At 42.1% G+C, this 18202-nt stretch overlaps 3 protein-coding genes across 6 annotated transcripts in view; all 3 read left to right on the forward strand.

Moving 5' to 3' along the window:
• Positions 1 to 18202, forward strand: part of ZC3H11A (zinc finger CCCH-type containing 11A) — a 38352-nt gene that overhangs the window by 548 nt on the left and 19602 nt on the right. For 2 of the 4 annotated variants that reach the window (XM_055144304.1, XM_055144306.1), the window contains exons 2-5: positions 6598 to 6657; positions 14148 to 14329; positions 15967 to 16086; positions 17954 to 18077. In XM_055144304.1, coding sequence (XP_055000279.1) covers positions 14276 to 14329; positions 15967 to 16086; positions 17954 to 18077 — 298 coding nt within the window. In that variant the 5' untranslated portion in view covers positions 6598 to 6657; positions 14148 to 14275. Of the gene's footprint in view, positions 1 to 5211; positions 5266 to 6597; positions 6658 to 14147; positions 14330 to 15966; positions 16087 to 17953; positions 18078 to 18202 lie in introns of those variants that run through there. The other 2 variants (XM_055144305.1, XM_055144307.1) reach the window with 2 other exon arrangements.
• Positions 142 to 4098, forward strand: ZBED6 (zinc finger BED-type containing 6). Its single transcript, XM_004610045.2, has one exon. It carries the CDS (start codon positions 1139 to 1141, stop codon positions 4082 to 4084), a length of 2946 nt encoding a protein of 981 aa, XP_004610102.2. The 5' UTR covers positions 142 to 1138; the 3' UTR covers positions 4085 to 4098.
• Positions 5707 to 5821, forward strand: LOC129406465 (uncharacterized). Its single transcript, XM_055144309.1, has one exon. The coding sequence runs from the start codon at positions 5717 to 5719 to the stop codon at positions 5813 to 5815; it is 99 nt and encodes a 32-aa protein (XP_055000284.1). The 5' UTR covers positions 5707 to 5716; the 3' UTR covers positions 5816 to 5821.

An 18202-nucleotide genomic window follows, 5' to 3' on the forward strand; every position in this document is an offset into this window, starting at 1 on the left:
GGGGCCCCCCTCCCAGTCGGAGCGGGGCGGGGGCGGGATCCGGGACGGGGAGCACCCCCCTGAGCGCCGAGCCCCCCCGGGGGCAGCGCGCGCGCGCGTGCGGGGCGTCCTCCCGGGCCGGGGGCGGCGGGGGTGCCGGGGGCCGGGCCCGGCGGGCGGGCGGGCCGGGGGCTAGCGATGCGCGGGAGGGTGAGTGCGCGCAGGTCTGCAGGCGGGGAGGGGTCCGCCGGCGTCCGGGGCCTGGCCCGCTCTGCTGCTCCCGGCGAGCTCCGTGCACGAGTGAGGGGCTGCATGTAAGGCGTCCCGGGTTCCAGAAAATGCGGGGGGGAGCCCGGGTTAACTCTGGCTGCGGACAGTAGGCGTGCGGAAGTGTAACTTGCAACTTTGTGTTAGCTTTGGACTCCCCTGGAGCGTTTCTTTGCTTTGCTTTGCTTTTTTTCTCTTTCCTTTTTTTTTTTTTCTAAATCCCAAGTTGTATTGCTTCTTGTAGTCCGAATTGTGAGGTGGCTCCAGTGACGAGCCCTTCTTGTTGTTTAAATGACCAGTATGCGGAGTCCCGAGTTTTAGCCTCCCAGAATTGACTGTTTTGGTTGTATTGGCGAATCACAGCCCTCCTAGATGGTGAATGTTTGAATGATGCACTATGTTTTTTGTTTACATGAGACCTTTCTGGAGAATGACTAATTTTCAGAGTTAAGGGAAATCAGCCTTGCTATCTCATGAGGTTCCCTAAAAAATATTTTAGAAGCTGAAGGCATTTCAAGCAGATACAGGATTTGATGAAGCAGAAAGAACATGGGCCTGGGGTTTGGAAAGCCAAACCCTAGCTGCTGATGACCCTGGGAAAGTGGACCTTAGTTCTGTTTCCTAGAACATGAGAAGATTGTACTGTTTGAATTTAGAACTCAGAAAGTTGGAGGCGATCTACGAGCCCTCCAAGAAAGAGTTTGGGAATGTTCTTCATTGTTGTCACTTTTCCTCCAACAATATCCTGGTGTGGAAGTCATTGGTCCAAAAGGAATTTGACTCCGTACAGAAACTGGAGGAAAGTTAATGCAAGTAGAGAGAAACAACTCTATTTCTGCCTTAGTAATAAGCCTACCAACAGATTCTGCTACAAGTTTTGGAGGCAAAAAGAATGAGTATATGTACCCTAAGTGTTCCCGTTTCTTCACTTTCTCCCGGCAGAAGATGCAGCGCTTTTAGCGGTGCTGGGGTTTTGGGCTGTATTTCTGTTAATTCCAATACAGATGAAGAAGAGGTGGTAGAAGGAAAGATGGTAGCAGAAGGAATGGATAAAGAGGCAAAATTGCCTGCTAAAAAGAAAAGAAAGAAGGGTTTGCGAATTAAAGGGAAAAGGCGACGGAAAAAACTGATCCTTGCAAAAAAGTTTAGTAAGGATTTGGGATCAGGGAGGCCTGTCACAGACGCTCCTGCTCTGCTGTCTTCCAACGCCGCTGAGCAGGATGAGGAAAGCCTTTTCGAGAGCAATATAGAGAAGCAGATTTACCTACCTAGTACGAGGGCTAAGACCTCCATCGTGTGGCACTTCTTTCACGTGGACCCTCAGTATACCTGGCGGGCTATCTGTAACCTCTGTGAGAAAAGTGTTAGCAGGGGCAAGCCGGGCAGCCATCTTGGGACGTCCACCCTCCAGCGGCATCTCCAGGCAAGGCATTCACCTCACTGGACCAGGGCCAACAAATTTGGAGTCACTAGTGGGGAGGACGATTTTACTTTGGATATGCCTTTGTCTCCCTCCTCTGCCGGAAGCAATGGAAGCTTTGAATATATCCCTACGGACCCGTTGGATGATAATAGACTGGGTAAGAGATGTAATAAAACAGTATCTGATGCCCTGAGGGCAGAGAGAGGGAGATTTCTCATCAAAAGTAACATTGTCAAGCATGCCTTAATTCCTGGAACTAGAGCCAAGACATCTGCAGTTTGGAATTTTTTTTATACTGATCCTCAGCACATCTCGAGAGCTGTGTGCAATATATGTAAAAGAAGCGTCAGTCGGGGTAGGCCAGGTTCCCACTTAGGAACTTCAACACTCCAACGACACCTGCAGGCCACACATCCCATTCACTGGGCTGTTGCCAACAAAGACAGCAGCGGCGCTCTTGGAAACGGGCTGGATGAGGTGGAAACTGAGAGGAACGATCTCTTGAGTGACACTTTGCAGGGAGAGAAGTCGACAGGTAGCCAGGATTTAACAGTTGAGGACCTCAGTGAGACTGATTCAGAAGAACCTCCTTTGTTAGAGGCTGCAAATCGGAGATCCGAGAGTCCTGTTCGTGTTGCAGAGGAAGATGTTGTGATACATGCACAGGAGAGAGAGCCAGCGTACTGTGGAAATACTGTCTCAAGTCAAATAAGTCAGGCAATTATTCAAATGATTGTGGAGGATATGCATCCTTATAACTACTTTTCAACACCAGCCTTTCAGAGATTTATGCAGATTGTGGCTCCTGACTATAGGTTACCATCTGAGACCTACTTTTTCACAAAGGCTGTACCTCAGTTATACGATTGTGTCAGAGAAAAAATTTTCTTAACTTTGGAGAACGTTCAAAGCCAAAAGATCCACTTGACTGTGGACATATGGACCCATGACCCATCCACTGACTATTTTATTGTGACTGTACACTGGGTCTCTTTGGAAGCGACACTGTCTTCCAGTGATGGCAGGGTCCCCGATTTTAGAAAGTGGGCAGTGCTTTGTGTAACAGGTTTGGCTAAAGACTGTCTAATAACCAATATTTTACAAGAATTAAATGACCAGATTGGTCTTTGGCTTTCTCCTAATTTCCTCATCCCTAGCTTCATTGTTTCTGACAATTCCTCCAATGTGGTACACGCAATCAAAGATGGTGGTTTTACCCACGTGCCATGTCTTCTGCATTGCTTAAATATAGTCATTCAGGACTTTTTCTGTGAACACAAGAGCATTGAGAATATGTTAGTGGCCGCCAGGAAAACTTGTCACCATTTTAGTCACTCAGTCAAGGCCCGTCAGATACTGCAAGAGTTCCAAAATGATCACCAACTTCCATGGAAGAATCTGAAACAGGATGAAACTGGCCACTGGATTTCTACCTTTTATATGTTAAAGTGGCTCTTGGAGCATTGCTACTCTGTCCACCACAGCCTCGGTAGAGCCAGTGGAGTTGTGCTTACCTCCCTTCAGTGGACTCTGATGACTTACGTTTGTGATATTTTGAAGCCATTTGAGGAAGCCATCCAGAAAGTGAGCGTGAAGACCACAGGATTGAATCAGGTGCTACCCCTAATCCATCATCTACTCCTTTCCCTGCAAAAACTCAGAGAAGATTTTCAAGTCCGAGGTATTACTCAGGCACTCAACCTGGTGGACAGTTTATCTCTGAAACTTGAAACTGATACCCTACTAAGTGCCATGCTCAAGTCTAAGCCCTGTATCTTGGCTGCTTTGCTAGATCCCTGTTTTAAAAACAGTTTGGAGGACTTTTTCCCTCAAGGTGCTGATTTAGAAACTTACAAGCATATTCTCGCAGAAGAAGTTTGTAGTTACATGGAGTCCTCGCAGGTCAGCCACATTGCAACTTCAGAGTCTTCGGGGTCCTCCGCGGTAGTCACAGCCGACTCCTTTACCTCTTCCTTACGAGAAGGCGCCTCTAGTTCAGGATCTATTGATAGCTCAGCTGCAAATAATTTTGCCATGGGAAGCAAAAGCTTCATGTTTCCTTCAGCTGTGGCCGTAGTGGATGAGTATTTCAAAGAGAAATATTCAGAGCTCTCGGGCGGTGATGACCCTTTGATTTACTGGCAGAGGAAGGTGAGCATCTGGCCTGCTTTGACCCAAGTTGCCATTCAGTATCTGAGCTGCCCCATGTGTAGTTGGCAATCCGAGTGTATCTTTACTTCAAATAGCCTCTTTCATCCAAAGCAAACCATGAGCCTGGACTTTGACAATATAGAACAGCTGATGTTTCTGAAAATGAACTTGAAAAATGTTAACTATGATTATTCTACGTTGGTCCTTAGCTGGGATTCCGAGAATGAAGTAGTTCAAAACAGTGAGAAAGAAATATTATCTTAATTTCTTTTCCTCTCTCCATTTAAAATGAACAGTTTATTGCTATGTTATTGGTCCTGATTGCTATAGTTGTTAAAATAGTTATACTAATTATTAATAAACAAATCTGGGGAAACCTGAAAACAAAGGGCTGTAAATTCCTCAGAGGCAATATAATGTTGGCAAAGTGAACATTAACTTTCAAGATTTCATATTAGTAATAGCTGTCATTAAAGTTTGGTTTATACCGAATGAGAAATTTTTTTAAATTTTATTTAAAAATATAGTGCAGCATTGAAAGCCCTCAGGCTATTTCTGGCTGATAGATTGAATTACTAATTGGTTTTAAGTGAAAATTTCTTCCATCATGGAACATTTCATTGCTCTAAAACCAATGAGATAGAAAAAGTAAACCAAGCTGGTATTCTTCCTTTTCCCCCAGTTTCTGTTTCTTAAAAACCAAAAATCTAGTTTGTATTTATTACTTGGCAAAGATAATTATTTTATATTTGGAACTTGCCTCCTCATACTGGTCAGCTTTATAATTTCAACTTGAGTGTGATAGAGTTACTGTTTACATTTAATAGTGAATCTATATAAAAAGGAAATGTTCAGAAATATTAGGGAAAAAAATTGGTCTTTGAAACATTGCCTTTTAAAGCTGCCTTTTTTAAGCCTTTATAAAACAGTGTAAACAGAATGTACAGGTACTTTTACATAATTCATGAGTAAATCACTTACTAACAAGTTTACAAAAATTGAGCGTAAATGGGAATTGGAATGACCATGAGCCCCATGAGCACGCCGTGACAGACCCAGTACCCATTTCCCAAAGAATGCTTCTGTGATTTTGTGCTTTTTGGATGTCTTTTTTAAAAATGCATGATGACTCATTATTTTCTTAATTTTGAAATTATTTTGACCACTACTGAAAATAAACAACCAATATTTTCATGTACTAGGAATCATTGCCTCACAGGTGAAATGAGAAATTATCTCTGTGATCTTTCAGGTCTGTTTCCACTCTGAAACTAGGTTTTCGTGATTGAGTGAGAAACCAGAAAAATGACGACTTTTTAGTAAAAGTCTAGTAAAAGTTTCAGACCGAATAACTAATGTAAGATCCCAATTTTTCCTTTTTTTCATTTTAGATTTGGGGATATTCCCTGCCCAAAAATTTCCTGGAAAATTGACTAGTATTAAGTGTGAGTAAAAGGTGTCCACTTTTTTTAAGCTTTGATTTTAGTTTTGTCTTGGATTAGTACTTGGCAAGATTTAGCCTAGAAATTATGTAGCATTTATTAAATAAGAATCAAAATTGCATTGTTACTGGGCTGGTTTCAAAAATTAAAATTCATTTATATGTACCAACATAGGTTATTTTTTTGTTTTTGAAATTCTTAAATGGTAAACTTACCATTGTAAGCTAAAATTTCAACTCTGAAAATTTACCCTTTTACTAACGGGTAAATAGATAATTACAACGTCTTTAGTTGTAGCTAACACTAGTAAAGATTTTGGAACGAGGCTGCATAAGAAAGCCTTTGCAGGGCTGATATTGAATGTCATACCAGTGACCCTGGTATTTCTATAAGAAGAGTAAAACAAATTTCCCTTAGATAGAAGCTCTCTGTGTTTTGACAGTGCCAGTACAGGATGGCGATACTGCTGCTCTGCCTTCTCCAGCTTGCTGCACCACTGTGTAGTTACTCTATAACAATACGTTTCTATCTTTTTTGGTTAAACACTCCCTGAGGGTAAAGATGATGTTGCTATACATACATTCATATTATACACATTGAGAGATGTGTAAAGATTTCTCTTCACCTTTATTTTGTGGGCTGGGCAAAATTTACTATAACATTAATAAACTTCGTGATATTTTTGGTATATGAGTAAGTTCACTATTTTTATAATGAACCAAAATCTAAAGGCTTTTATAGTGTATTTTAAAAGGGAAAACTTACTCAAATGTTTTATTTCTACACATTTGTGTATATGTATGTGTATGAGCCAGTTAGTATATATGTGTATGTATGTTCTATACATAAACACTATATTTTTACATGTAAGTGTGCTTTTATTTATACAGATAATAAAGATGGGGGAAGGTTTCTGTTTTTTTCTTAATAGGTGAAGAAATCTTGAAGACCAGACATTGGATCTTAATTTTGATCTTCTTTTTCTTTTTCTTCTTAAATTATATTGTTCGCCTATGGAAGATGGATTTTTTTTTTCCCCAAAGTAATCCTTTGACTCTCAAGTTCATCTTTAAATGAACTTTTTTTGGTTTTTTCTTTTTGTTGTTGTTATTTTGTTTTGTTTTTGTTTTTGAGGAGATAACTAGCTGTAGCTGTCTCCAATCTGACAAAGGTTATTGCAATGGACTTTATCTCCCAATAGTTGGGAGATGTTTTAAAAACACGTCTTGTGTTTGAATTGTGGCTGAGAGGTTTCCTTGGCAATGTGAGGAGGAGGAAAATTCTTTCTGCCTCATTATTATTAATTCATGGATTGAGTGTTGGTTCGACCTACAGGCGTAATAGATTGGAACTGAGTGAAGACACAGACCTTCCTGTTGAGAGCAACCCGCTAATGTAAGTGTAGAAATAAAATTTTTTCTCATTTAAAGGAGTCGACATTTTTGTAATTTGAAGGTGTAATGTTCTGGATCAGTAAGAAGTTAAAAGCCATGGTCAACACATTTTTTTTCTTGTGATTGTTTATAAACTTTTGGCTTAGGAATGGAAATGTGTGTGTGAAGTTTGGTGGATTTTTTTGGGGTTGTTAATACACGCACGTTGTTATGGCAATGACATCTCCCTGTAACTTCAGCTCCTCAAAAGAAAGTGTCGTTAATAGCTTATCAATAGATAGTTCCCTGTTGATATCCATAACTCTTTCCTCCCTCCCTTTTTAATAAGTGTCTGGGTTACACCCAGTGGTGCGCAGGGCTTTCTCATAGCAGTGCACTCAGGGACCATCCTGTTTATATAGTTTTAATTTCTGTTTGCTGCCTCACCCAGTCGTGCCCAGCTTAGGAGTCACTCGTGGCGGTACTCAGGGGACTATATGGGATGCCAGGGATTAAACCCAAGTCAGCTGTGCGCAAGGCAAGTGCCCTACCCTCTGTGTGATCACTCCCGGCTCCAGGGATCACTCCACAGAGTTGAGGAGACCATATCTGTGCCAGGGATTGAACCTCAGTCTGCAGGGCAGATGCCCTACCTGCTGTACTATTCTCCCATCTCTTATTTTGTATTTTTTCATGATGACATACATAGGGTTCCTTTATGTGGCTGTGCTATAATTTAATTTATCCCTTGTTGGTAGACGTTTGAGTTTTGCCTTTAAAAACAAGCCTGTGGGCTGACGAGATGGTACATTGGGGAGAGCACTTGCCTTGTGTGAGGCCAGCTCCGGTAATTCCTGAGTGCCGAGCCGGGAGTAACCCCTGAGCATTGCCAGGTGTGGTCTCCCCACCAAAAAAAAAAAAAAAAAATAGGTGGGAGGAAGTAACTTGGGACTGGAGGATACAGTGGGTAGGAACTTGACTCATATAGTCTCAGAAGCCTTGCTATAAATGATCCCTGAGCACCACTGGGTGATCCTCAAAGCAAAAGAAGCTGTTTTTAGTATAGGATAGTCTTTAGTGAGTGAAAATCTCTTTGCTATGCTGGTTGATTGGTATTTGGGGGAGGGGAGGGTGTTCGGTTTTTGGAGGCCGTTTTTGGCCCACATTCAGCAGTGCTTAGGGCTTACTCTTGGCTCTGCACTCAGGGATCACTCTGCAGTTCAGGGGAGCAATGGACAATGGGGTGCCTGGGGTTAAACCTGGGTTGACTCGTGTACAAAACAAACATGCTGCCCATACTGCTCTCTCTGGCCCTTCTTGAGCCTTCCCTGAAACTTTTCTATTTAGAGTGTTTTCCAGCTCAATTTTGGGTAGTTATTTTCAAATGCTTGTTATACCTCATACTGATTCGTGGAGTCTCTTTGTTAATCTGAGTAGTCGTTTACATTTCGAAATTGTTATATTTCACTGTTTTTACATCTGTATTCGGTTGAGCATTACTCCTCTTCTTAAAATTTTGTTTTCCCCAGTGTTCTAGGTGGTTTCACCATCTGTCAAGTTACAGCAGAAAAGTCTCATTGGGACATTGACTTGAGTTGCTTTTAGCATATACATTATTTGGGGGAGAAGTAAGCTTCTTTAAGCCACTGCTCCTATCTTTATCTGTTACCTCATAATAATGGTCTTATTTTGTCATTTAATGTGAATCTTGTAGGCTTTCTGTTCTTTTTGTTATGGGGTGATCAGGGCTTACTCCTGGCTCTGTACTCTACTCCTGACTGGCTTGGGGGACCATATGGGGTGTTGGGATCTAACGCAGGTCAGCTGCATGCAAGATAAGCGCCCTACTGCTGTGCTATCACTCCAGCTCTTTTACTCTTATTTCCTATGTTGTTGTTGTTTAATCATGAATGGAAGTTACCACCTGAGGAAATTCTGCTGATTTTTCATATTATTTTGGCTGATTGTTAGATTTTGTGGCTTATAAGTGTATAATCTTCAAATGCTAAATTTGTGAGGTATTCTTGTGGCCCTTAAACTCTTTCTTGATTGGGGGCACACCCAGCAGTGCTCAGGGCTTACTTCTGGCTCTGTGCTCGGGGATCACTCCTGGCAGTGCTCAGGGGACCATATGGGTGCTGGTCAGCTGTGTGCGAGGCAGGTGCCCTACCCATTGTATTGTCCATCCCCCCATGCCCCCTTAGACCTTTTTTACCTTGTCTGTGTTTAACCCTGAGCAGTACTAATGATAGTTGAGGTAGTGTTTATTTTGTCTTCAGTGACCTTACCTCTAGGCTTTTACCCTGTAGTTTGCTGATGGTTCCTGATGATGTGCACATGTGCCTAAGGGAGAAAGCCTTGTGTAATTTACTGAAATTTTTGTTCTGTTTTAGGGCCACACCCAATGGTGCTCAGGGCTTAGTTCAGGCTCTATGTTCAGACTCATTCCTGGCAGTCTCTGGGTGCCATATATAGTTCAGTGTTCGAACTGGGAAGGTTGCATGCAAGGCAAGTCCTTCAACCCTGTACTATCTGGCCCCAAGGTTTAGAATTTTTAAAAAATATTTTTTATTCTGGGGTGGAATGATAGCCTAGCGGGTAGGGCGTTTGCCTTGCACGTGGCCAACCCAGGTTTGATTCCAGCATCCCATATGGTCCCCCAGCACTGCCAGGAGTAGTGTTCCTGAGTGCAGAGCCAGGAGTAAACCCTGTGCATCACCAGGTGTGGCCCGAAAAGCAAAAAAAGAAATTTAATGTAGAAAAAAGACAACTATTGATGTAATCCTAGAATTAAAATCGATTATATAACAAGGCTCCCAAGATTAAAGTCAGTGGGTATAAACCATTTAATGTGAAAATTGTTACATCTGACCAAGGTTGTTAAGTCCTTGTCTAATAATTTATTAAGCTGTTTGTTTTAGGAGGTGTTCCTTGGCCACAGCAGCCACGCAGTCCAGAGATGCCAGGGTCTGTGGTCTACACCGATGGCTTGACATGGCGGTGGCTCTGGGAGATGGGGGTGGCTACCCACCCCAACTCCAAAAAACTCAAGTCCTCAATCTGAGCACCGAGTACCTGAAATTATTCGCATGTTGGCGTCTCTATGGAGAATACTTGCGAAGCAAGGAGTCGAGCCCTTGGCATGGCTGCAGTGGTGGGGTGTGGGTGATACTGCTGGAGCTTCTGCTAAGATACTGCCTGGGACATGGCTTTATTCATCCCTCCCCCCTTTTTATTTAAATAAAAAATTTTAACTTGGGAGGAGAGCTCCCAAACTTTGCTTGAGGGCCTGGGGGTCATGCCCAGCAGTACTCAGCCAACCAGATGGTTCAGTGCTAGGGCCCCAGATGCAGTGCTGTGTTGCCTAGGACCGTTAGGTGCGCCCAGCATCCCCCCTCACCCTTGGAGCTTGAGGACCTCCAGGCTACCCCCAGGTGGTGCTGAAGAGGAGCCGTACACAATGGAGACGTTACTGGTGCCCTCTTGACCAAATCAATGAGCAACGAGTGACAGTGACCGAATGTTTTACCTTTTGAAGTAAACCACTTCTTGAGATCTCCTAAAAATGTAGTGTAAACAGCTAAAATCTAAGATCATGCTTTCTCACTTAAGTTCTTTGTTTCTTTATCTTTTGGCATTTATAGATTCAGCTGTGGTCCGTGTCAGATCAGAGTTTCTCTTCTGCTTTTTTTTTTTTTTTTTGAGAGTTTGTAATTCTGTATTATTATTGTTTTAGCACTTTATCATCTCTGTGTGTAGTAGAGATGACTTTAAAGAAAATTTATACCTGGCAGTTTTGAAGAGCGCCTTTTAGTCTAAAGACTAAAGGTCCATCCAGTTATTTTTATCTAGGTTTTTTTTTTTTTTTTTTTTGGTATATAGTATCTCTACTAATGCCATTACTTTCTCTATCCTTTAGAATTTCCATCGTAGGACCAGGCAGATGTGCTTTGCATATGGGAGCCTCAGGATTGATATTTGCCACCACAAGTTATTACTGAGTTTCAGGTGTACAGTGTTCCAACACCAAGCGTCCCTCCAGCCTCCCAGCCTGCCTCTGTGGTCGGCAGGTTTTTCTTTTTCTCTTTTTCCACCCCCTCCTTTTAGGCACTGGTTTACAGTACTGTTACTGATAGAGTATCACGCCTATATCACTTTACCTCTTTCACAACCCAGTCCTGGTCCAGAGTGACCACTGCCCTCTATCAGTGTCTTAGTGGTCCCTTCTCTGACCTACACCCTCTCCCCCTCAGGGGAGTTGCCTGCTAAGGACCTGTTCTCCCGCTCTTACTGTCTATTGCCTCTGGGCATTCATTATTCCCCTATGGTGTTTCTTTGTTTTCTGTGAGTGAGTGGCATCTTCTGTGTTTGTCCCCCTCCCCAGGCTCATTTCATCAGTAGCCCAGTAGTACTCCATTGTGTATCTTCTTCATCCAGTCAACTGTTCTGGGCACTTGAGTTATTTCCAGATTTTGGCTTTTGTGAATAGTGTTGCAGGAACGCAGGAGTGCAGATGGCTCCCCCTCCACTCCCACTGCAGGGTCTTGGACCCTTGGTCTGTATTCGCAGGAGTAGGATTGCTGGGTCGTATGGAAGCTCAGTTCGTGGCTTTTTGAAGAATGTCCATATAAAAAGTCTGGACCAGTCTACATTCTAACCTGCAGTGAATGAGGGTCCCTTTTTGCTCGGCATCCACTCTGACACGGGTTGTTGTTATCTTTGGTGACTAGTTAGTCTCTGTGATGTGAGGTGATGCATGGTTTTGATTTTCATTTCCCTGAAGATTCCCTGATTTTCATTTCCCTGAAGAAAAGTTATAGAGCATTTCTTCACATCCCTTTTGACCATTTGTATTTCTTCTTTGAGGAGGTTTCTGTTCATGTCTTCTCCCCATTCTTCAGTGAGTAATGTTCATATTTCTGGCAGCAGTATGTCATACACTTCTCTCTCAAGCTTGTAGTTTGTATACATGGTACATTTTTAGAAATTCCACATTTTAGGAGTTTTTTTTATAGTACCACTTTTTAGTGCAGAATTTATAATGAGCATTGCATATGTGGAATATACCATAATTTTGTTAGAGGCTACTCTTAATTGTTTGCTGTTTTGTTTCTATTTTTGGGTCACACTCAGTGATGCTCAGAGGTTACTCCTTGCTCTGCTCAAGAATCACCCCTGACATTGCTTGGGGATCATACAGGGTTGAACCCCGCTTGGCTGCATGAAATGCAAATGCCCTACCCACTGTGTTTTCTCTCCAATCCCTACGTTCTTTCTTTTTTAAATTATTATGAAAAAGTAGATGATGAGCTTTCTCAGGAAGTCTTAGGCAGTCCTGCATATTGATCCATGATAAAATGAAATTGTCAAGGTGAAGGTCATGCAAATCTTAAAAATTCTAGTTTTTTGGCAGACTCTTCCTGCTAACTCTGTACTGACATCAGAAATGTTTTTCATTATGCCTGCTATCCTTATGTTAGAAATTAGTAGGATTTAAGGGATACATTAATAATTTTGAAACCTGATCTTGTAGGGACTGGAGTGATATAGTAGGTAGTGCACTTGTCTTGCACGTGTCCAACCAGGGTTTGGTCCCTGGTACACGGTATGAATCCTCTAAGCACCGCCAAGAGGGATCCCTGAGCTCAGGTCCTGGAGTAAGCCCTGAAACCACTGGGTGTGGCTGGAAGAAAAAAAGAAAGAAACCTAAACTTCTGGTGTAAGAGTTTGTAGAAATTCCTTCCAGGTTTTTACTTCTGTTTTTGTTACATGTTTTTACTTCCTTAAAGTTTTCTTGAACACTTTAGTGTGAGGACCAGGGAATAGCAAGGAAGGGAGAATAAATCCTTTTGTTGAATAGTTTTCAGTCCTGCTTCCTATATATAACTCTTTGTCCATCTTTGTATATAAGCTAGTTCTGCAAATGTTTTTAGAAGTCATTGTTTCTAGTGAAACAGTTTATTCTACCTAAGCAGAGAAGATATTTATATTATATTTTGGAGTTGTTTTTTTTTCCAAAAAATATTTTGGAGATTTAACAAATACAGTTTATAAAATAATCTTGTTTATCTAAAATATAAGCTGTTGAGTAAGTAATGCTTATTGAATTTTATGCTGTCGCAGTGTAACAAGAACCATAGAGAACGCAAAAGAAAGAAGAGCATGGGTATACATATCTAAAGCAAGTTTTACATTACACATGAGAATATAAAATATGAGGCTGGAGTACAGCAGGTGGGGTCCCCAGAACCCCACCAGGAGTGATCCCTGAGTGTAGAGCCAGGAGTAAGCCCTGAGCACTGCCAGGTGTAGCCTCCAAACCATAAATAATTAACATTTTTGTTGGGGAGGCCACATCCTATGGTGCGTAGGGCTTACTCTTGCCTCTGTACTGAGGATCACTCCTGGCGGGCCTCAGGACCATTTAGGGTGCTGGGGATCAAACCCCCATCAGGTGCAGGAAAGGCAAATGCCCTGTCCTCTGTACTATCACTCTGGCCCAGTAAGTTTTTGTTGTTGTTTTCTTTTTTAAAGATGCAAGGGACCAGGGAGATGGTGCAGATAGCTGGATTGTATTCGTTGCTGTGGGACTCAGGTTCAGCCCTTAACACTGCGTAGCCCCCATCCCACCCCTCCCCAGCACCAAGCCGGATTTGAGCCAAAAAACAATAGTACACACATACAGGTGTATGGGTAAACATGCTCACATGACCACAGACATTGGCACCCATTCAGGAGGACAAGAACGACCAGTGCTGGTGGGGATATGGAGAGAAGGGGACTCATTACTGCTGGTGGGAATGCTGACTGGTCCAGCCTTTTTGGAAAACAATATGGACATTCCTGAAAAAACTAGACATTTGAGCTTCTGTAATGACCCAGCAATACCGCTCTTGGGAATATACCCTAGGGAATATACCCAAAAGCACAATATAGAAAAGGCATCTGCACTTACTTGTTCACTGCAATACTATTCATTCACAATAACCAGAATCTGGAAACAACACAGGTGCTCAAGAGCAGATGGGTTGGTAAAGGAACTGTGGTACCCAATGGAATACTATGCAGTTGTTAGGAAAAATGAAGTTGTGGGGCAGAGTGCAGTCAGGACAAAGAAGGGGACACTGTGGCGATGATAATTGGAGCGAGGTGAAAGGGTGGGAAATGATACGCATGATAACCCTTCAGTAGCAGTATTGCAAACCACAGCGCTTAAAAGGAAAAGGGGGGAGGGAGAAAAAGAAGAAAAGTGTCTACTACAGGGTCGGGTGGGGCAGGAGGGGGCAAAGAAATGCACACTGGTGGAGGGGTGTGTGTTGGAACATCATGACTGAACTCAGTCATGAATAACTTTATAACTATCTTGTAGTAATTCAGTTTTTTGTAAAAAAATGTCCTGTTACGCTTATATATACTAGTATCTATTTACACAATTATAATTTGGTTTTAGTAATGCCATCTCGTTAAGATGATTTGAAGGAAAAATGTCTGAAATTCTTTGTCTCATTTTAGGATTGCATTTTAAAGACGATTTCTGTGGTTGAGTTGTCTTTGGAAGATTAACCCATTTCAAGAGATCTTCGCCTTGAAGCAGTGGCTTGTTTTCAGGAAGCCACTTTTGATCTAAGGATCTGCCCAGCATGCCGAATCAAGGAGAAGACTGCTACTTTTTTTTCTATTCCACGTGTACCAAAGTAAGAATTAGTACCTATATTCTTTCTACCATATTCTTAATAATAACTGGATGAGATGATTTTTTTCCCAAGATGGATAGAGAATTGTTTTTGTGTTTTGCTCATTTATTATTTACTGTTTTTGTTTGTTTTAGTGGAAATACTTTAGGGGTCGAAGGTTATGGCTCAGTGGTCAAGCACATGCCTAACATGTTGGAGGCTCTGGGTGCCCTTGGTCACCATTGGTGTGAGACTGGTGGGTCAAGACTGGTGGGACATTGCATTACCAGACCTCCAGGCTAGACTGGCCGCTCTATGCCCTGCCTCAGTCCAGCACTGCTGCTGTGGCCCCTGTTAACAGAGAGAGCAGATGATTGGGCTGGAAAGATACTGTCCAGGGCGTAAGGCACTTGCCTTGCGTGTGGCTGGCCCCACTTTAGTCCCTGGCACTGCATATGTTACTCTCGGCACCACATGGGGTGACCCTTGTACAGAACCAGGAGTAAGCCCCGAACACAGTTGGATGTGATAGAGAATTCGATTATTTATTCATTTAGCTTTTTGGGGCCCACATCCAGGTTATTCCTGGCTCTGCACTCAGGAATCACTACTCATGGTGGTGGTCCTGGGATGCTAGGAATTGAACCTTGCGTATAATTGATTATATGAACCTTGCATGCAAAGATCATTGCATGCAATTGATTGCATGCAAAGCAAGCATCCTGCCTGTATACTATCGCTCTGGCCCCCAAGAACTCAGTTTTTCCTCAGTCATTTTATGTTTTGAAAATGATTTAAAAAAGTGAAGTGGTTATAGTATATAGTCATTGTTGTTCAGTGTTCTCTTATCTAGAATTTATATAGGGTGCCTTTGGAATTAAGAATGCTTTGATCACTTGCTTGAGTTGAATTTAAACTATTTCAGATTTCTTAATATTATAAGCTATATTGTGAAATGATGTTTTTGAGGATTTTTTGCTTTGTCAAAAGTATGTATTTTTTTATGCATGATTCTTGTGTAACTACTTAGACTTAACCTGATCTTATATGAGTATCGTTCCTTTTGTTGTTGTTGTTGTTCTGGGGCCACACCCAGCAATGGTCAGGGAGAATCTTGACTCTACACTCAAAAATTACTGTTGGGGAAAAAATTACTCTTAGTGAGTACCATATGGGATGCTGGGGGTTGAACCTGGATCGGCCATATGCAAGGCAGGAGCCCTACCCACTGCACTGTTTCTCTAGCCTCTGAGCATTTTGTACAGATTTTCTTTTAAATTGTTCATATTTAAAATAGTGATGCTGTGTTTTTAAAAATTGAGTTTAAAATAGACTCTAATCTTGAATTACTTAAACTACTTGGACAATTGGGATTATATAAAAACAATTTTGAGGATCAAGTTAAAAAATTATTTTTAAGGAATATCTAATACTTCCATTTGCCATTTTTCAATCCTGTATTGCTCTTGTACTGAAGTTGAAAGGTATTATTAAACAGAAGTGGGAAATTACGAATTTGTTGACCAGAGTAGTCATATATCCCATCTTTTCTACCTCGCCTATTTCTCTTGTACTCCGTTTTGTTTCTCCTGTACTGATTGGGATCTGTTTTGCTATGCCATAGTTCACTTTCTATTTCTTTTGTTTGTTTGTTTCAGGGTGACAGCTGTCCTTTCCGTCACTGCGAAGCTGCACTCGGAAATGAAACTGTTTGCACATTATGGCAGGAAGGCCGCTGTTTTCGACAGGTGTGCAGATTTCGGCACATGGAGATTGATGTAAGTGCCAACGTGTAATATTCTAAGTAGCCTACTAAATTTCTGCTCAGTGAATGCTCCTGGCTCTTGGCTGGAAAATCACTTCTGGTGGTACTCGGGGACTATCTGGGATGCCTGGGATTTAACCTGGGTCTGCCATGTGCAAGGAGGCTCTACCCATTGTACTATTGCTCTAGAACGCAGATTTCCTAAAATTTTTAAATGGCAGGTTGATCGAAGGTTCATTTCTTTTTGACACCTGATCTGACTTTTTAAGTATTTGTCAGACCAGGGGCCAGATAGTATTGTGGACAGGACGCTTGGCTTAAATGTGGCCTGCCCAGGTTTAATCCCTGGCACCCCAGAGTCCCCTGAGCCCTGCCAGGAATATTTCCTGAGCATAATCAGGAGTAAGTCTTGAGTATTGCCAGATGTAGTCCATACAATGTGTGTGTGTGTGTGTGTGTGTGTGTGTGTGTGTGTGTGTGTGTGTGTGTGTGTATACATATCACATATATATGCGCACATACGTATACACATAGACATCACATACACACACACACACACACACACATACCCATGAAAAGCCCTAACATTTCCAGCTTTTCGTTCTAAACCCTTCATCCTCTGTTTCACTAGCCACACCCTTCTAAGGTTATAGTCATCATCCTAACTATCACAGAGAAGTTTTTAAGTTTTACTCCTCTGGCATTTATAAATGGCATCATACATTATGCTTTTATATGTCTGGCTTTTTTTACATAACTAGTATTAAATGTAATCACATTTATATTACTAACGTTCTGTATATGAATATACTACAGTGTGTATCTGTTCCAATGTTGATGTACATTTTTCTTTTTGTTGAGGAGTTATGCAGATTAGCTTTTAACATTCTTTTCACATCTAATGTTTATGTTAGCATAGGTGTATTTGTTTCTGTTGATCATGGATCTTTTGTTTATTCTAGATGTGTATATATGTACTTCTTGTGTGGGTTGGGGTTCTGGGGGTCCCCACTTGGCAATGCTCAGGGTTTACTCTAGTGGGCTCAGGGGACCATATGGGATGCCAGGAATCAAACTCAGGTTGCTGCATGAAGGGTAGGCAAACTCCCTACCTTCTGTACTATCTCTGGCCACCTGTCTTTTTTTTTTTTTTAACTACCTTTCATAAGACTTAAAGTCTATTGAAATGGAAAAGTATTGTTGGTAGTGTGTTGGTTTAAAAGGTCTTGAATGGGGGGGAAATTCTCAGAGCCTTAAGCTGCAGTTACTGAGTCCTTGATATCCTTAATGTGCTGAGTATTTCTTGTGTGTTATTTCACCCAAATACCCTTCAAGTGGAGACGTTACTGGGCCCGCTCGAGCAAATCGATGATCAACGGGATTACAGTGATACCCTTCAAAAACTCTTATTCCCATCTTTTCTTCTGGAGAAACCAGTACTCTGGAGACAACATCTCCCAGTCCAGGCACTGGGAGATAGCCCAGTGGTCAGAAAACTTGCATTGAATTCAGATGGATTTGAATTTGGTCCCTGCGCTACATGATCCTCCAGCACTGCCCTGGTGGTTTCTAACCCTGCCAGCTGTGGTCCTGGTATCCCCCAACAACTGCATGGCTGGGCCCAAGCAATTGGGTAATCTGGCCCAGTAGGAGTATCGCTGAGAGTGGCCTCCTGAGAGGCTGTTGTCACCGCCATCTAGAACTGCTTAACTTCACGGTGCTTATAGGTAGATACCATAATTTTAACTATCATATACATTATCCTGCTTCTCTTAAGTGTAGACATTTAGAATTGTATGTGTTCTTTTATTTCTCTATAAAAGAAATGGCCAGAGGAATGCAGGTTACATTTTCATTTGGATTTATTTCCTGTATTACAGAAAAAACGCAGTGAGATTCCCTGTTACTGGGAGAATCAGCCTATGGGATGTCAGAAACTCAATTGTGCTTTCCATCACAACAGAGGACGTTATGTCGATGGACTATTCCTACCTCCAAGTAAAAGTAAGGCCCACTTCTGATATTAAAAGAGTAATTGTGGGGACTAGAGAGATCTGCTGGGGAAGGTGGTTGGTCTTGCAAACTGCCCACCGTAGTTCAATTCCCAGCACCATGTATGAACACTACCA

This window comes from Sorex araneus, chromosome 7, assembly GCF_027595985.1.
Source record: "Sorex araneus isolate mSorAra2 chromosome 7, mSorAra2.pri, whole genome shotgun sequence".
NCBI classification, from domain to species: Eukaryota; Metazoa; Chordata; class Mammalia; order Eulipotyphla; family Soricidae; genus Sorex; species Sorex araneus.

Bases quoted from the DNA above. Each gene is read 5' to 3' on its own strand.
- LOC129406465 (XM_055144309.1), top strand. From the start codon at position 5,717: ATGGCGATACTGCTGCTCTGCCTTCTCCAGCTTGCTGCACCACTGTGT.
- ZBED6 (XM_004610045.2), top strand. From the start codon at position 1,139: ATGAGTATATGTACCCTAAGTGTTCCCGTTTCTTCACTTTCTCCCGGC.